This window comes from Oncorhynchus nerka, linkage group LG28 (genome assembly GCF_034236695.1).
Source record: "Oncorhynchus nerka isolate Pitt River linkage group LG28, Oner_Uvic_2.0, whole genome shotgun sequence".
In the NCBI taxonomy this organism is placed as follows: domain Eukaryota; kingdom Metazoa; phylum Chordata; class Actinopteri; order Salmoniformes; family Salmonidae; genus Oncorhynchus; species Oncorhynchus nerka.
The window spans coordinates 45,497,398-45,520,905 of record NC_088423.1 but is presented as its reverse complement, the minus strand read 5'-3'; the positions used below and the strand labels follow the sequence as shown (position 1 = coordinate 45,520,905).

The 23,508-nt window shown below is 42.2% G+C and overlaps 1 protein-coding gene across 2 annotated transcripts in view; it reads right to left on the bottom strand.

The window, feature by feature from the left end:
* The window catches only part of LOC115113284 (bone morphogenetic protein receptor type-1A-like), a 64,437-nt gene that overhangs the window by 14,796 nt on the left and 26,133 nt on the right, over window positions 1-23,508 (bottom strand). Inside the window, exon 3 of one of the 2 annotated variants that reach the window (XM_029640794.2) lies at window positions 9,258-9,576. In XM_029640794.2, coding sequence (XP_029496654.1) covers window positions 9,258-9,333 — 76 coding nt within the window. In that variant the 5' untranslated portion in view covers window positions 9,334-9,576. The remainder of the gene's footprint in view (window positions 1-9,257; window positions 9,577-23,508) is intronic. The other variant, XM_029640795.2, reaches the window with a different exon arrangement.

Below are 23,508 nucleotides of genomic sequence, written 5' to 3'. Positions count from 1 at the left end.
ATAGGCCTATTTGAAGTTCCTGTCTTGTGACTGTCGAATTTGTACAGCGTTTCACAATCATCATAACCGACACTGCTATGAAGATCGACCAACTGGCAAGTGTCTTCACTGACATTTTCAACCTCTACCTGACCGAGTCAGTAATACCTACATGTTTCAAGCAGACCACCATAGTCCCTGTGCTCAAGGAAGCGAAGGTAACCTGCCAAAATGATTACAACCGCGTAGCACTTACATCTGTAGCCATGAAGTGCTTTGGAAGGCTGGTCAAGGGTCACAACACCATCATCCCGGAAACCCTAGACCCGCCCCAATTTGCATACCATCCCAACAGATCCACAGATGACGCAATCTCAATCGCACTCCACACTGCCCTTTCCCACCTGGACAAAAGGAATATCTAAGTGAGAATGCTGTTCATTGACTACAGCCCAGTGTTGAAAACCACATTGCCCACAAAGCTCATCACTAAGCTAAGGACCCTCGGGACTAAATTACCTCCCTCTGCAACTGGATCCTGGACTTCCTGTCGGGCCGCCCGCCTGGCGGTAAGGGTATGCAACATCTGCTGCGCTAAGCCTCAACACTGGGGCCCCCCAGGGGTGCGTGCTTAGTCCCCCTGTACTCCCTGTTCACCCACGACTGCATGGGTGAACATGGGCGGCAGTGGTTAGAGCGTTGGACTAGTAACCGAAAGGTTGCAAGTTCAAATCCCCGAGCCGACAAATCTGTCGTTCTGACCCTGAACAGGCAGTTAACCCACTGTTCCTAGGCCGTCATTGAAAATAAGAATTTGTTCTTAACTGACCTGCCTAGTAAAATAAAGGTAAAATAAAAAATTTAAAAAATGGCCAAGCTTGACTCCAACACCATCATTGAACTTGCTGACGACACAACAGTGGTAGGCCTGATCACTGACAACAATGAGACAGCCTATAGGGAGGAGGTCAGAGACCTGGCAGTGTGGTGCCAGGACAACAACCTCTCCCCCAATGTGAGCAAGACAAAGGAGATGATCTTGGATGACAGGAAAAGGAGGGCCAAATACATCCCCCATTCATGTCGACAGGGCTATAGTGGTGCTACAGAGGGTAGTGCGTATGGCCCAGTACATGGGCATGGGGGCCAAGTTCTAGCCATCCAGGACCAATAAACTAGGCAGTGTCAGAGAAAGGCCCAAAAAATTGTCAAAGACTCCAGTCACCCATGCCATAGCCAAGTCCATGTCCAAAGGGTTCCTTAAGAGCTTCAACCCCATAAGACTGCTGAATAATAAATAAAAAGGCAACCTAGACAATTTGCATTGACCCCCCTCCCTCCCCCCATGTTTTTATACTCCTGCTACTTGCTGTTTATCATCTATGCATAGCCACTTTACCCCTACCTACATGTACAAATGACCGACTAACCTTTATACCCCCTGTATATAGTCTGTTATTTTGTGTTGACGTTTTTTTAACCAGTTTATTTTGTAAATATTTTCTTAACACTGCATCATTGGTTAAGGGCTTGTAAGTAAGGACTTCACTGTATTCAGACCATGTGACACACAAATTGATCATCCTCTTTTACCACTTCCCCAAATCTTTCCCAAACACACATTATTTGGCCATTCATTCTCTCTTTTTTCCCCCTCTCCATTTCGTACCTTTTCTCTTATTGAATTAAATCTTTTGCCTCCGTCTCAGCGTGAAATTTTCCTGCTCTTCCCAAAAGCATTTGGTGTATAGGCAATTCGGCGCACATACAGGTAGGCCCTAAAGTCCAAGGCTTACACACTAATGCCAGACAGCCTCAAAAAAAAAAAAAAAAAGCCTATAGCTTTAAATTGCACAAGAATTATACATTTTTAAAAGGGCATCGTTTTCTCTTTATTCATCCTGCCCGACACCCACCACCCATCTTCCACACAATATTTAATGACCTTAAACCAGCCCCACAGATATAACCCCGCGGGACTGTGGGTTATGAGTCAACCTGCGCATCACTAATCTGCATAAACACAGTAACTAAAACATGCCCTCCACTAAAATCTCAGGCAGGAGAAAATGTGTGCGCGCATGTGTGAGAGACAAATAGATGAGAAAAATTATACATCAGTTCACAGCAACTAACCCCAGAGACTATCAATGAATGTCACCTTTCTCTCAAACCTTGGGGATGAATCTGGACGGGGAGAGAGCTGCCTGAAATTAAATTACAGCTCGAGGTTGGTGATTCGGCAAGAAATAGTATGGAGGTATTAGCTGACAATTATATAAGTCATACAACAAGTGAGGCACCCATTTTGAAGACTCCCCCTTTCAGCTCCATCATCACTTTCACAGTAGCAAAGGACACATGTATACCGCTCATGTTGTTCCTCAGGTTTGTGATGCAGACAATAGAAAAATGACAGGTGTTACCGTAACCTCTTCACCACAGTACATTTCAACACCACAAAACGAATACATTTTGTTCATATTAATCACTACAAGGCTTTTGTCCAAAACATGGCAGGGGGGGGACCCACCTTTCCTTCCATCTGTTCTTTGAGTGCTATTGGAGAACTTCCTGAGAAGTTTATTCAACAACCCTTGTTACCCAGCAACAGTTGAGTACCTTGAAAAATATTTAACAAGTTGCTACAACCTCACACATGGAAAACAACAGAAAATAAAACTAGACCTATAAAACATGCATCTTTCCCCCTTGGTGAGACAACAGTGGAATTTTAATTGGTTTGTTGACACCTTTGGAACAAAAAAAAGTGAGTCTGAAAAGAGCATTCATAAGTTGGCACAGCAGGCCCCTTATACAGCCACCCTGACAGCCTATTGCCCAGCGGGCACCTCTGTCCCTGCCCCCTCTCTCCGTAACGCTTGGCATTTGCCAGACCCCACACTCTCTCGCGTATCAGCTAGTGTGGTGTAAAAAAAAATAGAAAAGCGGTGGAGAGAAGAGCAAAAAAATAAAAACTCTTGTAGGATTGAATTATTTCCGGAGAACAATGAATGTTTGGAGTGGTTTCTGCCCTGTAACGACTGACAGTACACAATAGAGGAAACGGTTAATGTGCAAAAAGGAACCCAGAGCGCCAACAATCAGTTCAACAGCTTCCTGTAGTGGGGGGGGGTTCTCCGACAAGTCACTACTGTCGATGACTAAGCTGCAAAGGAGGAAGGAAGGAGAGGCTAACCTGGCCCAGTGGGTACAGAGGCACCGTTTCACTGTATGCCTGGGACAAGGGCGACAGAGTCAACAGAGGCTAATTAACAAAATAGCGTGGGCTCTGTGATAACAAAACACGGTCATAAATTCACAACGGATTCAGAGCTACGCTCTCTGAGACCAATCATCATACCTAACACTTGGACCTGCCTCGCCTTCCTCTTATCAGCTCGCTTGTTTGTGTGTGTGTGTGTGTACGCTCGCTCAAAGGCTCTGCTTTCAGAGTAATCAACTCCTGATACTTGCCTTAACATCTCATTGGCTGGTTAAAAGGTGACCTTTTACGAGCCTGAGAGCTGCATCTTTATGGCCATGGTTGGCTTTATGGCTGCCGGGTGAGTCACTGTGGAGGCCCAGCTGGGAAGGCAGTATGAGAGCAACAGTAGGAGCAGCTAGGGGAGCAGAGAGAGGCCCTTTTCTGAGGCCCCGGCACATTAAGATAGCGCCATATCCTTCCGACATCAAACACGGCAGTACAAAACCAGCGTGATGCTTGAGTCTTCCGTGACTAAAATTTTTTGTGATCGGGGCATATTCCGTGTCTTTTGGACACACATTTGGTACATGTAGGCCTAATTTTCCAATTTAAGGGCAAAATAAGGCAGAAAGCAAGCCCACAGTGCTGTGATGATCTATCCGCTGTATCCTGGGAACACCACATGACATTCAACATGTTCTAATCTCATTGAGAACAGGGCATTTTCCAAGTGGCGGGTACCATTCACTCCTCATGGGTGTTTCTGCACGTCATGGTAAACTTGGTATTGAGAGAAGGGACTGCGAGTTGCGCCTATGGTATTTGGTCCCATTGGTTAGGTCCCATAATTAGAATATAAAACAGTTCGGACCACCTGGGGGGTTACGGTAATATTCTTTAAGTAGGTAGCTTAGGCCATGCATTTCTAAAGGCCCTGCATTTGCCGCTAATTCACTCTAATCACGGCCATTACAACAGCTTAAGATACTGATCTCTCCATAGTGAGGGGTGGGGGACCATGGGTGACATGAAGGGGTAGCTTAAAGGCTGAAAAACCTAACTATTCATGCTAATTTAGTTTAACAATGTTTATCAAGCCTCCTCCATATGTAATTGACAGATGAGTGTTTTAACAGTACTAATGCCTTCTGAAGTTAGTCTGGTCTTGGATTCATAAGGTAGATCAAATTGGAAATTGCAGGACAGATTGGGTTAAATTGTTACTAGCTATTCAGTATTAATCATACGAGAACAATGGGCAAATTGGACAACTATTTATAATAAATATAAAATAATTGCCCTTTTAAAAACAGAGATTACCTTATAAATTCTCAAAGAGGACTGCCAGGTCATTGAACCTTGCACAGAAACAAGTCAACTTTCCATGTGGCATGTGGACCAGATCCGGCCCGTTTATTCATTTATAATGTCCCTTTGATAAATGATGAACATTAAAAGATGCACTATGCAGAAACAAAACAAGCAAATATGATTTAGAGAATCATTGTATCATCTAAACAGTGAAATATATTTTCCATAACCGAAACTATTGTATTTTCAGCTGGTGTACAAAACCGAAAGTAAAAGACGCAAACGGGAAACAGAAATATCGCTCATAGAACAGATCTACCGATTCTTAAGACTTGCTTTCAATGATTGACAGATCTATAACTCACATTTCTATGTGAAATTGGTCAGGTCACCCAAAACGTTACATATTGCAGCTTTAATGAAATAGCTGTAAAAAAATTGGCGGCAAAATATGGAGTTCAGTGCCAAAATGACAAGCACTATTGTCTCTCTAGTGTGCAGTTTTTAGCGTTTTTTTAGCACCTATGTGGCATGTCGATAATTTTTTTCATAATTTCAATTTGTCTCTAGTGTTTGAACGGTTTAAACTACAAAAGATTATGACCCAACACGTACGTCCCTTCTGTTTTCCTCTCTGAGGAAGGACTGGTTAGAAGAAAGTGGGACAAAAAAATGAATTGAATTCAAAAGCATACTTCCTTCAGACTGGAATTTGGCATTACCTGATTTGACATATCTTTGCATTATTTATTTAGATGATTCGTTTTCAGATGAATTTAAAATGACAAATTACTTTTAACCTCTTAAGACTCTAGGGGCAGTATTTCATTTTTGGATAAAAAGACGTGCCCGTTTTAAGCGCAATATTTTGTCACGAAAAGATGCTCGACTATGCATGGAATTGATAGCTTTGGAAAGAAAACACTGACGTTTCCAGAACTGCAAAGATTTTCACTGTGAGTGCCCTAGAACAAAACCTTCAGGCAAAACCAAGATGTTTCAGCAACCAGGAAATGAACAGGATTTCCGAAGCTACGTTTTCCATGATCTCCTTATATGGCTGTGAATGCGCCAGGAATGAGCCTGCACTTTCTGTCGTTTCCCCAAGGTGTCTGCAGCATTGTGACGTATTTGCAGGCATATCATTGGAAGATTGACCATAAGAGACTACAATTGCCAAGTGTCCGCACGGTGTCCTGCGTGGAAATTGGTGCGCAAAACTCAGCTACTGGTATTTTTCCATGCGATTCTGAGAAGAAAGCATGCTTCCACGAACGGCATTTCAATGAAGAGATATATGACAAAACACCTTGAGGATTGATTCAAACAACGTTTGCCATGTTTCAGTCGATATTATGGAGTTAATTCGGAAAAAAGTTTGACGTGTAGGTGACTGAATTTTCGGTTAGTTTCGGTAGCCAAATGCATAGTAACAAAACGGAGCGATTTGTCATACACAAAGAATCTTTCAGGAAAAACTGGACATCTGCTATGTAACTGAGAGTCTCCTCATTGAAACATCTGAAGTTCTTCAAAGGTAAATTATTTTATTTGATTCCTTTGCTGGTTTTTGTGAATATGTTGTGTGCTAAATGCTACGCTAAATGCTAAGCTAGCTATCAACACTTACACAAATGATTGATTTTCTCTGGTTCAAAAGCATATTTTGAAAATCTGAGATGACAGTGTTGTTAAGAAAAGGATAAGCTTGAGAGCAGGCATATTTATTTCATTTCATTTGCGATTTTTAGAAATCGCTAACGTTGCGTTATGGTAATGAGCTTGAGGCTGTAGTCACGAACCCGCATACGGGGTGGGGCGGACTATGAAGTTAACCAACCTCTCTGCGCTAGCGGGCTGAAATTCCACAACATACGGTGGTCGCTACATAGTCATATTAAACATTCATGAAAATACAAGTGTCTCACCTGTATCGAAAGCCTAGAATCTTGCTAATCCAACTGCGTTGTCAGATTCAAAAAAGGATTTACTGCGAAAGAATACGATGCGATTATCTGAGGACAGAGCCCCATAAAAAACAACTATTTCAACCAGCACAGGCGCAACAAAATCACAAACTGCAATAAAACAAATCGTTTACCTTTGACGATCTTCGTCTGTTTGCAATTCCAATGCTCATTGTTACACAGTGAATGATCTTTTGTTTGATAAAATCCGTTTTTATAGCCTAACACGAAACATTTTGTGAACCGCTGGTGTAGTCTCATTCCATTTGACGACACATTCCAGGTAAATCACCCACACAGAACGTGACTTCTCCAGTCATGTTTGGTTTTACTGCAATCAACTGGTTTGTTTGTAACACAATCAAAACTGATGGGCCATTTCGCGGGACGTATTGACAAAGAAACCGATTTGAAGACAACAAGTAATGACATCATTGTGCACCAATGATTTGCCCGCTGTTTCGTTGATTGACTGTCTTTTAACCCAATGACCACTGATCGTCTTGAAATCTAGCTGGGTAGATAGCCAATGAGCTGAGCTAAACGGCAATACGCCATGTTTATGTGTTGCAAGACCGACCCATGTAGTAAGCTCCAGCGTAAAGAGAGTCATGCGCTATTGCATTTTCATACCGGAAGGAGAAACACATTACGCATTGCATTGTTTGGTGAACGAGCAGATTCAGCTGTTTATATATCAATCATTATGGCGACTAAGTCAAGTCTAGATATACAGATGTAAACACAACTTTAGAATAAATTGATTGGGAAGGTGAGACAGAGATTGTTGTAGGAAGCTTCATTTAGCGATTGTGGAGGAATATTTTTTGAACAGGAGAGGACATCGTTTTGGACTGGTAAGTTCTTATCATGCTAATGCCCTTGTTTGAAATTAATAATATAAAATATGATGTGATTTTTTATTTATTTTAGAAGCAATATATAAACATTTAATGTCATGAAATGTGAGATGCGTGTCTGCCGCCCCACCCCAACCCACATGAAATAGCCTATTTGAGGCTGTTGAGGAGAGGGCAGGACCACATCATTGGCCAAAGTGAAATGGAGACAGTAGATACAGCTGGTCTGTTGTAATATAATAAAGACAGTAGATCTAGCTGAAATGTCATAATATAAAAGAGACAGATCTAGCAGGCAATAATAATATATTCAACCTTCAACTCTCTCTCTCTATATATATATATATATATATATATATATATATATATATATATATATATATATATATATATATATATATATATCTGTTTATTATACCTGTTGATACAGGGCTCATATGTGAAACTATTCTAACTGAACATTTTCTTTCACAGTGACACTGACTCCGAATGGGAGTCTTCTCCGGTGTCCTGTGTGAATTTAAGTATGCTCTCTCTAATTCTCTCTCTCTCGGAGGACCTGAGCCCTAGGACCATGCGTCAGGACTACCTGGCATGATGACTCCTTGCTGTCCCCAGTCCACCTGGCCTTGCAGCTGTTCCAGTTTCAACTGTTCTGCCTGCGGCTATGAAACCCTAAACTGTTCATTTTTACTCGAGGTGCTGTCCTGTTGCACCCTCTACAACCACTGTGATCTCCACCCGGCACAGCCAGAAGAGGACTGGCCACCCCTAATAGCCTGGTTCCTCTCTAGGTTTCTTCCTAGGTTTTTGCCTCTCTAGGGAGTTTTTCCTAGCCACCGTGCTTCTACACCTGCATTGCTTGCTGTTTGGGGTTTTAGGCTGGGGCTATATAAATAGATTTGATAGAGGACTGAGGGTCTTCCAAACCTTTAAAGTGTGTAAATAGTTACCCATGTTATTTTGTAAATGTATATATATATATATATTTTTTTCTCATATTTTTGAATCAATAATTATTATGTTTTCATATTATTATTATTATTATCATCATTTATTTTTCTCAATTTGGGGGGTGTTAGAATACCATTTTGGTATTTTATATATAGTTATTTGTTTCAAAATGTATACCTACATTTGGGCGACTCGTGTGGGACACCTGGGTGACTTCATGATAAATGTCATGTAGCACACTCATTTCGGAAGTTATCATTCTGAAATTTTGCACAAGTACTGTTGCCCTCTTATATTTTTCACTGAATTTGTCCCCATCATCCTATCTGAATGTTTGTTTTATCTTGTTAATTTTAAAGATGATACAAAAATAAAATAAAAAACATATGTTTTTTCCATTGTTTTATCTAACTCAGATCTATTGTGTTATTCTCCTACATTCAATTCACATTTACACAAACTTCAGAGTGTTTTCTTTCAAATGGTACCAAGAATATGCATATCCTTGGTTCTGTGCCTGAGCTACAGGCTGTTAGATTTGGGTGTCTTCAGGCAGAAATTGCACAAAGTAGGGGGGAGCTGCAAGAGGTTAATGAAGCTTTTAAATAGCCGTTTTGAAATTAATAGTCCCACATATACATATTTGGGTTGCACCTCGACTCACGTTGGTTGAGCGCCCTCCAATTCTTTCCTAATTCATTTTTGCAACATTTCATTTTAAGAAAAGTGCTTTACTGGTGTGTGTGCGTTGCCTTTTTTTTAATACAGTTCTGCTGAAGAATAATCACATGTAGAAAATGTCTGGCACCTATGCAATTCACTATTTACATGTTTTCTTGTTTTTTTACACCCTTTAAGAATATAGTTAAATCGCTCTGTATTAGAGTGTCCATCCAACTAAAGAGAGTGGGAGGCACAGTGTGAGTTTGGGTGCAGTGGGACAACAGAGGACTATAATAACAGAGGAGCCAGTCTTACTTTGAATACCTTCAGCTCTGATCACCAGTAGGATGCAGAATCCCACCGTGGAAATGTAAGAGGGCAACCCTGTCATCCTGGCACAGTGACTTGTGGAGACTGGGCTGGACTGCTCTCTGTGGGAGCTTGTTGGTCACCTCTGTAGGCTGATGGTGGGCCTAGTCCTGTCCCTTCCTGGTTCAGCACAGGTCGGAGAGGTGCAGAGTAGTTTTCCCCCGTTAGGGGGGAGTGGAGGTACGGGTGAATATGTATGGGTACGATGGCAAAAAAAATAAAAAATTCAAATCTTCTTTCTCACAAGCTCCCTCGGACCAAAACCCTGGAAAATCAGAGAGAAAAGGAAAATATTGTTATAGGAAGTACAGTGTAATCACACAATTCTAGAACACTTGATCATCATTTTATAGGCTGGTTATCCTCACGCGTGTCACTGCAGAGAGTGGCATGCCCTCACAGCAATGTCATGATCAAGTTTAGAGAGGGCAGCGGGTTTGACACCGACAACCGACCCCTATTTGTCTGTGAGCCCTCGGCTGCAAGTTATCAGATTTGCTGAGCAATTTAGCACAACTCGGGAGGAAACATACAGGACTGCGGTTGATAGAGAATAATGGTCAGTGGGGGCATCATTGCTCCTCTCAAACCGCACTGAGAAGAGCGACAGCATCAAAAGAAGGTAACTTTACTCCCAACCAACAAATGGATTTTCCACTGGAGACTTTCATGCCTCCAATCCTCCCAGTCAAGTAAAAGCAGAGTTTAAAAAGGACAAAATGGCAGACTAATCAAATAAAGGGAGATACAGAGCACATCTTATTTAATCTAAAGACGGGTTACCGTGCCAGAACAGAATTATGCAGCAGCGACTTCCCAACCGATTACATATCAGCTCCTTTGGCCACAAACAGAAGACAGAAAAGCCACATATTTGATGCAAATAATAGCTATTATGGAAAAAGTACCCAGCTGTCCTCTCTTTTAACTAAGCAGATTGCTTCCGATGTGATTCAAATCATGGCATCGTATGTCTGATGCAGAGGGTGCTGGGGAGGGGTAAATGGTGAGAAGGGTCTGAGGCTGATGTGTGACCCTGCTGACTCCTAACCGTACGCTTGGTTGATCAGAGGAGGACAATGCCAATGGGGCAAGGCAGGGCTCTTGGTCGCTCTAACCTCTAACGAACATGTGGGGTGACAACCAGCCTTGGACGATAACCCTCAAGAACCCAAAACTGCACTCGTTCATCCATTCTCCCCTTTTTGTTTTCCTTCCATTAGTGTGTGTGCTGTCCATCTTTGCCCTCTTGTTTCTTGCAGGCTTGACCTCGCAAATCCCGGTCAGGCTGGCGCTACTCTTGAATGGCTAAACATTCCCAAATTATTTGTTGAAGGATGTTCCGCAATTACCCGTGTTGGCCTCGCCCAGCGTTAATAACGAGATGTGTCTGTTCCCTTGTAGGCATGTGCGTCTCGCTGCAATTAGCGGCGCTGAGAAGGGGCTGTTCGAAGGGGGGGACAAATTAGCGGCGGAGCGGGCCGGTGTCTGTCACTTTTGATTTGCCCGAGGGGGACAAAGAGCCCCGACCTGTGCTCCACTTTTCACACATCCCTGACTGTGTAATGAGGGAACAAAGAAGGGCTCCTCGAGGCTGGGGGACAAGAGAGCCAACCAAGGTGTGTGCTCTCTGTGTGTGCGCGCATTACGTGAGGGATCGAGTGGGATAGATAGAATGGAATAAAAGGGAGAAGGAACAACTGTTAAGGGATGATGGTCAGGATGACAACTGTAGCAAGCAGTTCGTATCGCTTCGAGTGACTAATCGTTTTACAATTATTTTAATAACCGGTGTGCAGACCAATACTGAGAGAAATCAAGGGTAGAACTTTAAAGGGATTGCCTAATAAAATGTATAAGCAAACACATTGCATTAGCCCAAACAACAAAACACTGCAATGCAGTTATAAAACAAACAATCTTAGCCCTGGGAGAGGAGTTGCTACCCCTATCAGGTGGAGGCAAGATGAGGCATGCAGGGGAAAGGCCTGTTGTGAGCCCCCAAGCCAGGAAGCTGTCCCCATCACCCTTGACACGTACACTTCCCTTCCCAAACAAGAGATGAACAGGGCACACTCACACACAACAGCTGGGGCTGCTGATTGACATGGAGACGCACTATCAGTTACCCATTCAAAAACAGCAGCTAGAAACTAGAGTAGCTGGCAGCTTTTCTCTAAGATTAACACAAGCCAACAAACAGAGGAAAACTGACTAGTAAATCAACAAGGGCATAGACTACAGTTAAATAAGATACTTTTGTATGAATATGGCATTTTATAGAATGGTCCAGACAACTTTTGTCAGTTCACATGTTTGAGAAACTTACCCAAAACAGCAAATCAATTCCTCTACCTCAGTGTGTAGTACGGGGGCACTGAAAAACCTGAACAAAGGCGCCAAAAACACCCAAATGCGTCCTTTCAGAAACAGCAAAGCTCTCAGTATAGTGACACAGGTGTTTAGATGTTGCACACATGAAATTGTCATTCCGAACTTCAGCTGCAATGTTATATTCCCTATTGTGCGACTTGAGACGTTTCCCCTATCCAGCTGTTCCATTATTCTTGTAGCCTGCTGCTACATATAACTGCCAAAATAAAGGCAACACCAACATAAAGCATCTTAATAGGGCGTTGGGCCAACACGAGCCGCCGGAACAGCTTCAATGCGCCTTGGCATAGATTCTACGTGTCTGGAACTTCCTGTGGAAGCACCCCATGCTTTCAATGTACTTTGTATCCCTTGTTTACTCAAGTATTTATTTTAAATTTGGCAGTTAAAAATAAAATGGACAGAGAGGTATCACTCGAGTCGCAACAAAATTGAATATAACATTGCGGATAAAGTTCGGAATGACTATTTAATGTGTACAACATCTAAAAACTTGCGTCACCATATTTGGGTGTTTTTGGAGCCTTTGTTCGTGTTTTCAGGGTCCCCATACTACACAATGAGAACGAAAAAAGTGATTTGCTGCTTGGGGTCATTTAAAAAAAACATTTGAAATCACAAAAAAAGGTGCCTGGACCCTTCTATAACATGCCGTTTCCATCAAAAATAGAGATTTGGTTGTAAAACAAAAAAGAAACATCGTCTTTAAGACAGGCAACAGGTAAAAAATAAATAAATATTTTAAAAAGCATCTACAATCAAAGGAGAATGAGTTTAACATTGAGGTACTAAAAGAGTGGGCTTGGGAGGCTGAAGAGTTTGTTGTCCTGTAGTCTCGGACGATGCTGTCAAGTAACTTTCCCTGCAGAGTACAGACGTCCTAGGCTAGCACCACCTGTACTCTTATACATGGCTCAGGACTCAGCAAGGTCTTGTTGTGACTTGTCAGAGGCAGAGCTAGCAGACTATCAGTACAAAACAAATCCCCTTTTGTCTGGGTGAGAGCACTCAAGTCTGGGTTGATGTGGTGAATCATAATTAACACAGCATATGTTTACCTGGTATTACTTATTTTACCCTCACACCTCAATTGTGGCCATCCAGGTAAAGCACCTTCCCCTAAAGAAACACTACTACCAAGAGCTACTGAAACGTGCAGACCTATAGGTAGTTGGAAGATTGCTTCACCATTGACTTCTACCTTTTTGGGAGAGCCAACCCTGTGCTCACTCCATTCCCACAGATGATGAAAGGGGGCATTGTCATGTGATGGTGGTGCCACCTGCATAGAATAATAACCCTTACACCAAACCCATGATGGTCAACTCCTTGGGAAAGGAATTCTGGGTCGCACCACTCAATGAATGCCAGGAAATCCAACGGGCTGGAAATCCAAGAAGCGGCTACAGGCTGGACAACATTTTGAAAACGCTCCTAATAGGTCTTTAAATCCCTTCTGGAGACTGACGTGAACTGATAAGGATCACTCCGTTAGGTCAGAGACAACAATGGCCCTATTCCAACAATGAGAGATGAAGGCCAGTCTGAGGAACAGAGGGGCAAGAGAGATTTTTTACTTTCCAATTCACACTACATCCTTGCCTTACCATTCGTTGTGGCTGGTAACGCAACATTCTTGGTCAGCAGCTAAAATTGACCATAAATATCATGTTAGCCACTAAGCACCTTTTCCTCTAAAACACATTACAATATTGAATAATGAAACAAACCACAAGCATTTGCAGACAATTAAATGTTTTATTTTCTTGACCATACACATTAATCTAGCTCATCAAGGACAACCACCACCCGAGCCATTGCCTATTCACCCCGCTATCATCCAGAAGGCGAGGTCAGTAAAGGTGCATCAAAGCTGGGACCGAGAGACAGAAAAACAGCTTCTATCTCAAGGCCATCAGACTGTTAAATAGCCATCACTAGCACAGAGAGGCTGCTGCCTACATACAGACTTGAAATCATTGGCCACTATAATAATGTTTACATATCTTGCATTACTTATCTCATGTGTACAGTTGAAGTCGGAAGTTTACATACACTTAGATTGGAGTCTTTAAAACGTGTTTTTCAACCACTCCACAAATGTATTGATAACAAATTATAGTTTTGGCAAGTCGGTTAGGACATAGACTTTGTGCATGACAAGTAATTTTTCCAACAATTGTTTACAGACAGATTATTTCACTGTGTCACAATTCCGCTGGGTCAGAAGTCTACATACACTAAGTTGACTGTGCCTTTAACTTCTTATGGCTGGGGGGCAGTATTGAGTAGCTTGGATGAATAAGGTGTCCAGAGTAAACTGCCTGCTACTCATGCCCAGAAGCTAAGATAACAGAACTCATATGGCAGGCAAAAACCTGAGAAAAGTCTTTGCCTATCCAATATACAGTGGAACATTTGGTCCGAGCTTCCACTAGATGTCAACACTCTTTAGAACCTTGTTTCAGGCTTCTACTGTGAAGGGGGAGAGAATAAGAGCCGTTCCAATCAGGTGTCTGGCAGAAGGCCATGAGCTCTGTCTCGCGCGTGCCCGTGAGAGTTAGCTGCATTCCTTTTCCTTTCTAAAGACAAAGGAATTGTCCGGTTGGAATATTATTGAAGATTTACGATAAAAACATCCTAAAGATTGATTCTATACATCGTTTGACATGTTTCTACGAACTCTAATGGAACTGTCCTCTGAACTAAGTGCTTGCCTCTTGTGAATTGGGATTTGTGAACTAAACACGCAAACAAAAAGGAGGTAAATGGACTTTTATCGAACAACAAACATTTATTGTGGAACTGGGATTCCTGTGAGTGCATTTTTGATGAAGATCATCAAAAGTAAGTGAATATTTATAATGCTATTTCTGACTTCTGTTGACTCATGGCGGGTATCCGTATGGCTTGTTTTGGTCTCTGCGCGCTGTACTGAGATTATTGCATGGTGTGCTTTTTTGAAATCTGACACAGCGTTTGCATTAAGGAGAAGTATATCTTTAATTCCGTGTATAACACTTGTATTTTCATCAACATTTATGATGAGTATTTCTGTAAATTGATGTGGCTCTCTGCAAAATCATTGGATGTTTTGGAAGCAAAACATTACTGAACATAACGCGCCAATATAAACTGAGATTTTTGGATATAAATATGAACTATCAAACAACACATACATGTATTGTGTAACATGAAGTCTTATGAGTGTCATCTGATGAAGATCAAAGGTTAGTGATTAATTTTCATCTCTATTTCTGCTTTTTGTGACTCCTCTCTTTGGCTGGAACAATGGCTGTGTTTTTCTGTGACTAGGTGCTGACCTAACAATCATATGGTGTGCTTTCGCTGTAAGCCTTTTTTAAAATAGAAACACTGATGGGATTAATAACAAGGTTATCTTTAAAATGGTGTATAATACTTGTATGTTTGAGAAATTTTAATTATGAGATTTCTGTTGTTTGAATTTGGCACCCTGCACTTTCACTGGCTGTTGTCAAATCGATCCCGTTAACGGGATTTCAGCTTTAAGAAGTTAAAAAGCTTGAAAATTCCAGAAAATGGCTTTAGAAGCTTCTGATAGGCTAATTGACATCCTTTAAGTCAATTGGAAGTGGACCTGTGGATGTATTTCAAGGCCTACCTATGCTTGACATCATGGGAAAATCAAAAGAAATCAGCCAAGACTTCAAAAAAATAATTGTAGACCTCCACAAGTCTAGTTCATCCTTGGGAGCAATTTCCAAACGCCTGAAGGTACCACGTTCATCTGTACAAACAATAGTACACAAGTATAAACACCATGGGACAGCGCAGCCATCATACCGCTCAGAAAGGAGACGCGTTCTGTCTCATAGAGATGCGCGTACTTTGGTACGAAAAAATGTAAATCAATCCCAGAACAACAGCAAAGGACTGTGTGAAGATGCTGGAGGAAACAGGTACAAAATTATCTATATCCACAGTAAAACGAGTCCTTTATCGACATAACCTGAAAGGCCACTCAGCAAGGAAGAAGCCACTGCTTCAAAACCGCCATAAAAATCCAGACTTCAGTTTGCAACTGCACATGGGGACAAAGATCATACTTCTGGCTGTTGAAATAAAAATATAACTGTTTGGCCATAATGACCATTGTTACGTTTGGAGGAAAAAGGGGGATGTTTGCAAGCCGATGAACACCATCCCAACCATGAAGCACAGGGGTGGCAGCATCATGTTGTGGGGGTGCTTTGCTGCAGGAGGGACTGGTGCACTTCACAAAATAGATGGCATCATGGGAAAAATATTACATGGATATATTGAAGCAACATCAAGACATCAGTCAGGAAGTTAAAGCTTGGTCGCAAATGGATCTTCCAAAATGGACAATGACCCCAAGCATACTTCCAAAGTTGTGGTAAAATGGCTTAAGGACAACAAAGTCAAGCTATTAGAGTGACCATCACAAAGACCTGACCTCAATCCCATAGAAAAGTGGTGGGCAGAACTGAAAAGGCTGTGCGAGCAAGGAGGCCTACAAACCTGACTCAGTTACACCAGCTCTGTCAGGAGGAATGGGCCAAAATTCACACAACTTATTGTGGGAAGCTTGTGGAAGGCTACCCGAAACATTTGACCAAAGTTAAACAATTTAAAAGCAATACTACCAAATACTAATTGAGTATATGTAAACTTCTGACCCACTGGGTATGTGATGAAAGAAATAAAAGCTGAAATAAATATTTCTTTGCTATTATTCTGACATTTCACATTCTTAAAATAAAGTTGTGATCCTAACTGACCTAAGACAGGGAATTTTTACTCTGATTAAATGTCAGGAATTGTGGAAAACTGAGTTTAAATGTAGTTGATTAAGGTGTATGTAAACTTCCGACTTCAACTGTATATACTGTATTCAATTCTATCTATTGCATCTTAGCCTATGCTGCTCTGAATTGCTCATCCATATATTCTTATTCATTTCCTTAGATTTGTGTGTATTAGGTCTTTTTTATGAAAATTGTTAGATATTACTTGTTAGATATTACTGCACTTTCGGAACTAGAAGCACAAGCATTTCGCTACACTCGCTATAACATCTGCTAAACATGTATGTGACCAATAAAATTTGATAATACACAGCTTACTAGCTAAGTAACATGCTTCATGATCAAGTAATGTTAGCATATCAATATTGAGCATTTACCCCTCCCAAACAAATATAACATGTACAGTAACATTATCATACAGTGTCATTCATATAATATAGGCTACACAGTTAGGTAAGGTTAGCAAGCGAGCTAGCTAGCTCAACAAAAGATCTTGACATGTTTAGCTATACCATTGCTAGATATTAGATATTAGACATTGGCGCTATTAGGCTTACCGTAAAATTTCAAATAAACACCTCAGAAATGAATTACTTAAATCACTGAACACAACAGGTGTTTAATAAGCTAATATTGTCTCTAATATTAGAGACAGGCTTCTATTTGAGCCAGGCGTCCATTTCCTCCATTGTTTAATTCCAGCATTTTAGTAAGATTCTTAATTTCCTGCATTGTTTTATCATTTTTACACCAGGTCACATTTATTTGGTCTTGGTATGCCTCCATTTCAACAAAACACTTTTCCTTGACAATAATTATTCTCCTCTGACTGTGCATTTTCATCAGTTCTTTGACGATTTCTAGCGGTCTCGAAGTTGACTGTTTTTGTGTTTGTCCGTTACATAGCAGTTCTCAGCTGTTAGCAGCCAATGGCTAGCAGTTTCTTTCTGGCAATAAAAACAGATAATTGCCATTACTGAAATTCTTTATTTAACAAATCAAACATGAAACCTCAAAACAAAATCATGATAACCTCAAACAATTACTTTAGACCCACCGTTTATTTGAAATAGGTGTTTATTTGATGAAATGTGTGCAATTGCATGGCTATTACGAGGGACTGGCGCATATTTGAGGCTGAATAATTGAGGTTTTCTGCTACACTAGCTACAGTATTAAAGTTACCTTAGAATAAACCAGGCTTAACTTTATCAATATCATGGAAGTCATGAGGTAAAAGCAAATTGCGACTTAAAACGTTGATAATTCAATGGGGAATTGCTTCTTGCCTGGATCTCGGTGGCAGCTCAGTGCAGTCAAGCAAACAAAAAAATACTGTTGAGATTTAAAGCTACGATGACAATTTCAGAACGTAACTGGCTGTTACAACAATTTCAGGTAAAAACTCAATAAAACCGGTTATAAAAAAGAGGAAAATGTCTGTACATTTCAGCCGTTTCAAAAACATTGCTATGCTATTACAATTTGTACTGTAAGAGTGTTGGCTCAACAAGACATTTATGTTTACACTGCCTTGTTTAGATGGGAGCAACTGTCAAGTGAGTGTCCTGCGCTCCGGAGGTTGCGGTCGAGATGTTACAAGTACGCTAGTTTACATTCCATTATGTAGCCGAGAGTATTTTTGCAAAAAGTCTAGTAAATGTGGAAATCCTCTGATGGAAATGATAAAGAAATTGCCGTCATTCCAGAACACTGCACGGTGCTTATTCTCAGGACAAGAACTAGCACATCTAGAAACTGTCTAACATGAGGTGAATTTGAAGTGATAGTGAGTTTCATACTTTGGGAGTGCACTGACACATTTTGAATTTCCCGACTGAACAATCCCTTAAAGCTGAACATGGCCGTATGGTAGGGCCAGAGTCCGGAAGGATCTTGTCCAACCCTTGCCAAATGTATACAATTTTACAAACAACAATCTCAGGATTCTCTTTCATGTCAGCATATGAATGAATCCACTCGAACTGAGACCTGGTATAGAAACAACAGATGCTGCACCCCCACTTCCTCATATAGTAATAGCTCTGTAAAATGAGCCTGGAACTGCATGCCTCCTCTGTGCTTGGGGTCGCAGACATCAATAATCCAACTCTAATGCCTCTCCGCTTCCTCCTCTGGAAAGCTGCAGGGGAGACCAGACATCAATAACCAACCTTAATGCATCTGCACTTCCCATTCTGGAAGACAGCAATCTAAATGAAAACAAAGCGGCCTGGTTGACTTCAATGCTTACTTTCCATCTCCTAAGCTTGAAAAATAAATTGACTAATATTCGGCGATTTAGTGGAGGGTAATAAGATAGACTTGAGCAATATGGGCCTGGTGAATGGACAACAGAGACAAGGGGGTGTAAATGAGAAACACTTAGGTACAACTAAACACTCTTGCTACATCCCTCTCACAGCCTTGGAAAGAGCTCTTCACTACAGCCCTGCTGCCATGTCATTTGCCCCCCCCCCCCCTCCATGCTCCTGCTCTTCCACTCTCTCTAGCTCACACTACCTTGGCCCAGATCCCTGGCCTCTCCTGGGGCCCCTCCATGCAGGCAGCCCTCTCCGTGCTGCAGGTAGCCTTCTCCCAGTGTCAGCGCCCTGCCCACATGCCTTTCAAGGCCTGCTAGACTGCAGGGCAGACTTTCTGGCTCCACTGCCATTGTTTGCTTGGCTGCTTTGCACCTCATCCAGGGAGTGGATTAGCATAAGAATACCCATCCACACTGAGCTGCTGCCTTTCCCTCCTTATCCATGACGTACTCTTCATCGTCTTCCTCATTTCCCTTCTCCACACTCTCCAGCATCTCTCCCTTCCTCATTGACAAATTTCAGAAGACAGTGCGTGAGTCCCTATTGGTAGGGAGATTTACTTCTGTGAGTAGGAGAAACAAAAGTTAATTTGCAGGGCAAAATAACACCTGCCATTGCTCAAATACACCTAACACCCGACAGTGTATAGAAGTATAAGATTAATATTCGCCTAGCACTTTTGAACCTGTTTACACCTTAAACCTGATACAGCTAAAAAGATAGTTCAAACATCTCTACCGATGTTGCTCAAACAGAGTGTGTGAGGTAGGGTAAGTGTTTTATCATGACAGTATCACTAAGGAAACACTTTGCCTAACCTATGTGTCATAAAGCATACATTGCTACCATAAACATGACAAATTATAACATCAATTAGGTTAGGGAGGACCACTAGAGGTACACAATGTCATAAGAATTGAGAAATAAGAGCGTGTGTGTCTAAAGTACACTACAAGATAGAGGCCTCAACTGTGATCTGACGCGTCACACCTGCCAATCCCATTTCACACAGTCAGTGTGACCAGGGCAGAACCTATGAAAAGGAGCTTGCAGAGGCTTTTTAACTCTAAAGATAGGCTAGGAAAATGTTGGAACAAAAACTTAACACTAAAATTAAAATCAGAAACCACGATGTCATAGTCCACAGACAAATCCATTTGTTCAGAACTGTTGACCAAACTGAACTCAACATGTGTTTAGCTTTAACTGACTTTCCAAGTTAAATAAAAAGGTAGAAATAAATAAAAATACAGATTTCCGATTGTTATAAAGAATAGAAATCGGCCCTAATTAAATCGGCCATTCCGATTAAATCGGTCGACCTCTAGTCTGAAGTTTGCCAATGAATATCTGAACGATTCAGAGGACAACTGGGTGAAAGTGTCAGATTTTGGTGTCAGATGAGACCAAAATTAAGCTCTTTGGCATCAACTCAACTCGCCGTGTTTGGAGGAGGAGGAATGCTGCCTATGACCCCAAGAACACCATCCCCACCGTCAAACATGGAGATGGAAACATTATGCTTTGGGGGTGTTTTTCTGCTAAGGGGACAGGACAACTTCACCGCATCAAAGAGACGATGGACGGGGCCATGTACCGTCAAATCTTGGGTGAGAACCTCCGTCCCTCAGCCAGGGCATTGAAAATGGGTCGTGGATGGGTATTCCAGCATGACAATGACCCAAAACATACGACCAAGGCAACAAAGGAGTGGCTCAAGAAGAAGCATATTAAGGTCCTGGAGTGGCCTAGCCAGTCTCCAGACCTTAATCCCATAGAAAGTATGTATAGGGAGCTGAAGGTTCAATTTGCCAAACGTCAACCTCGAAACCTCAATGACTTGGAGAAGATCTGCAAAGAGGAGTGGGACAAAATCCCTCCTGAGATGTGTGCAAACCTAGTGGCCAACTACAAGAAACATCTGACCTCTGATTGCCAACCAAGGTTTTGCCACCAAGTACTAGGTCATGTTTTGCAGAGGGGGTCAAATACTTATTACCCTCATTAAAATGCAAATCAATTTATAAAATTTTTACCATTAAAGTTATAGACTGATAATTTCTTTGTCAGTGGGCAAACGTACAAAATCAGCAGGGGATCAAATACTTCCCCCCCCTCACTGTATATCTTTTTATATATCTTTCTTCGCATATCTTTATAATATTTTTTTCTAAAATTAAACTTCAAAATACTCTCCTGCAACCCGCCTCACCCAATGTAGTGTGGATCTGTTTTTTCTAAAGTAGTTTTATTTACCTAAAATCCAGAATCCCCTCACAGAAGATAGCCAGCTCACTAGCTACTAGCCAGCTAACCACTGCTAGCGGTCACCAGTTAACCTTTAGCTCGGAAAGCTCTCGCCAGTTTGTACAACGCGACTCAAACCAGAGCATACTAGGCCTATTTTCTCTCCATATCCTCGGATTCCTACCGCAAGCTCTGGGCATTTCCCCCTGGATCATCGCAGCTAGCTAGCTGCTATCCGAGTGACTACTCCGGCTAACGTTGGTCCCGAAGCAAGCCCAAATTAGCCTGGAGCTAGCCCAAGTTAGGCCCTTTCTCCCAGCTAGCTAAAGAGCCCCATCAGCCACTCCTGGGCTACAATACCCGGACCCTTTCTACTGCCGGTACAGGGCACGGAACCCCGCCATCACGACTGGTCTATCGACTTCACCGCGTGCGGAGGCTAAAACAGAATTTCCTCTGTCGAGACATCCCTCTAAGGCCTTCTGCTAGCTTGCTAGCCTCGGCCTGCTAGCTGTCTTAATCACCGTGTCTCCAGCCAGCCCAACCACTATTGATCTCCCGGGTAGGCATGCCTCTCCCTAATATCAATATGCCTATGTCCATTACTGTTCTGGTTAGTGCTTACAGTCTTATTTCACTGTAGAGCCTCTAGCCCTGCTCAATATGCCTAAACCCACCATTTAGTTCCACCTCCCACATATGCGGTGACATCACCTGGTTTAAACATCTCTAGAGACAAAATCTATCTTATTACTCAATGCCTAGGTTTACCTCCAATGTACTCACATCCTACCATACCTTTGTCTGTACATTATGCCTTGAATCTATTCTATCGCGCCTAGAAACTGGCTCCTTTTACGCTCTGTTCTGAACGTAATAGACGACCAGTTCTGATAGCCTTTTGCCGTACCTTTATCCTACTCCTCCTCTGTTAGCACACTCTGCCAACCCGGATGTCCTAGCCGTGTCTGAATCCTGGCTTAGGAAGACCACCGCAAACCCTGAAATTTCCATCCCTAACTGTAACATTTTCCAACAAGACAGAACTGCCAAAGGGGGAGGGGTTGCAATCTACTGCAGAGATAGCCTGCAGAGTTCTGTCTTTACTATCCAGTTCTGTACCCAAACAATTCGAGCTTCTACCTTTCCAGAAACAAGTCTCTCCCGGTTGCTATAGACCACACTCTGCCTCCAGCTGTGCACTGGACACCATATGTGAATTGATTGTCCCCCATCTATCTTCAGAGCTCGTGCTACTAGGTGACCTAAACTGTGACATGCTTAATACGCCGGCCATCCTACAATCTAAGCTTGATGCCCTCAATCTCACACAAATTATCAATGAACCCACCAGGTACAACCCCAAATCCGTAAACACGGGCACCCTCAAAGATATCATCCTAACCTACTTGCCCTCCAAATACACCTCTGCTGTTTTCAACCAAGATCTCAGCGATCACCACCTTATTGCCTGCATCCGTAATGGGTCTGCAGTCAAACGACCACCACTCATCACTGTCAAACGCTCCCTAAAACACTTCAGTGAGCAGGTCTTCCTAATCGACCTGGCCCGGGTATCCTGGAAGGATATTGACCACATCCCGTCAGTAGAGGATGCCTGGTTATTCTTTAAAAGTGCCTTCCTCACCATCTTAAATAAGCATGCCCCGTTCAAAAAATGTAGAACCAGAAACAGATATAGCCCTTGGTTCTCTCCAGACCTGACTGCCCTTGACCAGCATAAAAACATCCTGCGGCATTCTGCATTAGCATCGAATAGCCCCCATGATATGCAACTTTTCAGGGAAGTTAGGAACAAATATACACAGGCAGTTAGCTTTCCTAAGGCCAGCTTTTTCAAGCAGAAATTTGCATCCTGCTGCACAATCTCAAACAAGTTCCGGGACACTAAAGTCCATGGAGAATAAGAGCACCTCCTCCCAGCTGCCCACTGCACTGAGGCTAGGAAACACTGTCACCACCGATAAATTTACTATAATTGATCATTTCAAAAAGCATTTCCCCCCTGCAGCAACTCACCCAAGCCCCCCAATTTCTCCTTCACCCAAATCTAGAAAGCTGATGTTCTGAAAGAGCTGCAAAATCTGGACCCCTACAAATCAGCTGGGCTAGACAATCTGGACCCTCTTTCTAAAATTATCTGCCGAAATTGTTGCAACCCCTATTACTAGCCTGTTCAACCTCTCTTCGTATCATCTGAGATTCACATAGATTGGAAAGCTGCCGCGGTCATCCCCCTCTTCAAAGGGGGAGACACTCTAGACCCAAACTGCTACAGACCTATATCTATTCTACCCTGCCTTTCTAAGGTCTTCGAAACCCAAGTTAACAAACAGATTACCGACCATTTCGAATCCCACCGTACCCTCTACGCTATGCAATCTGGTTTTAGAGATGGTC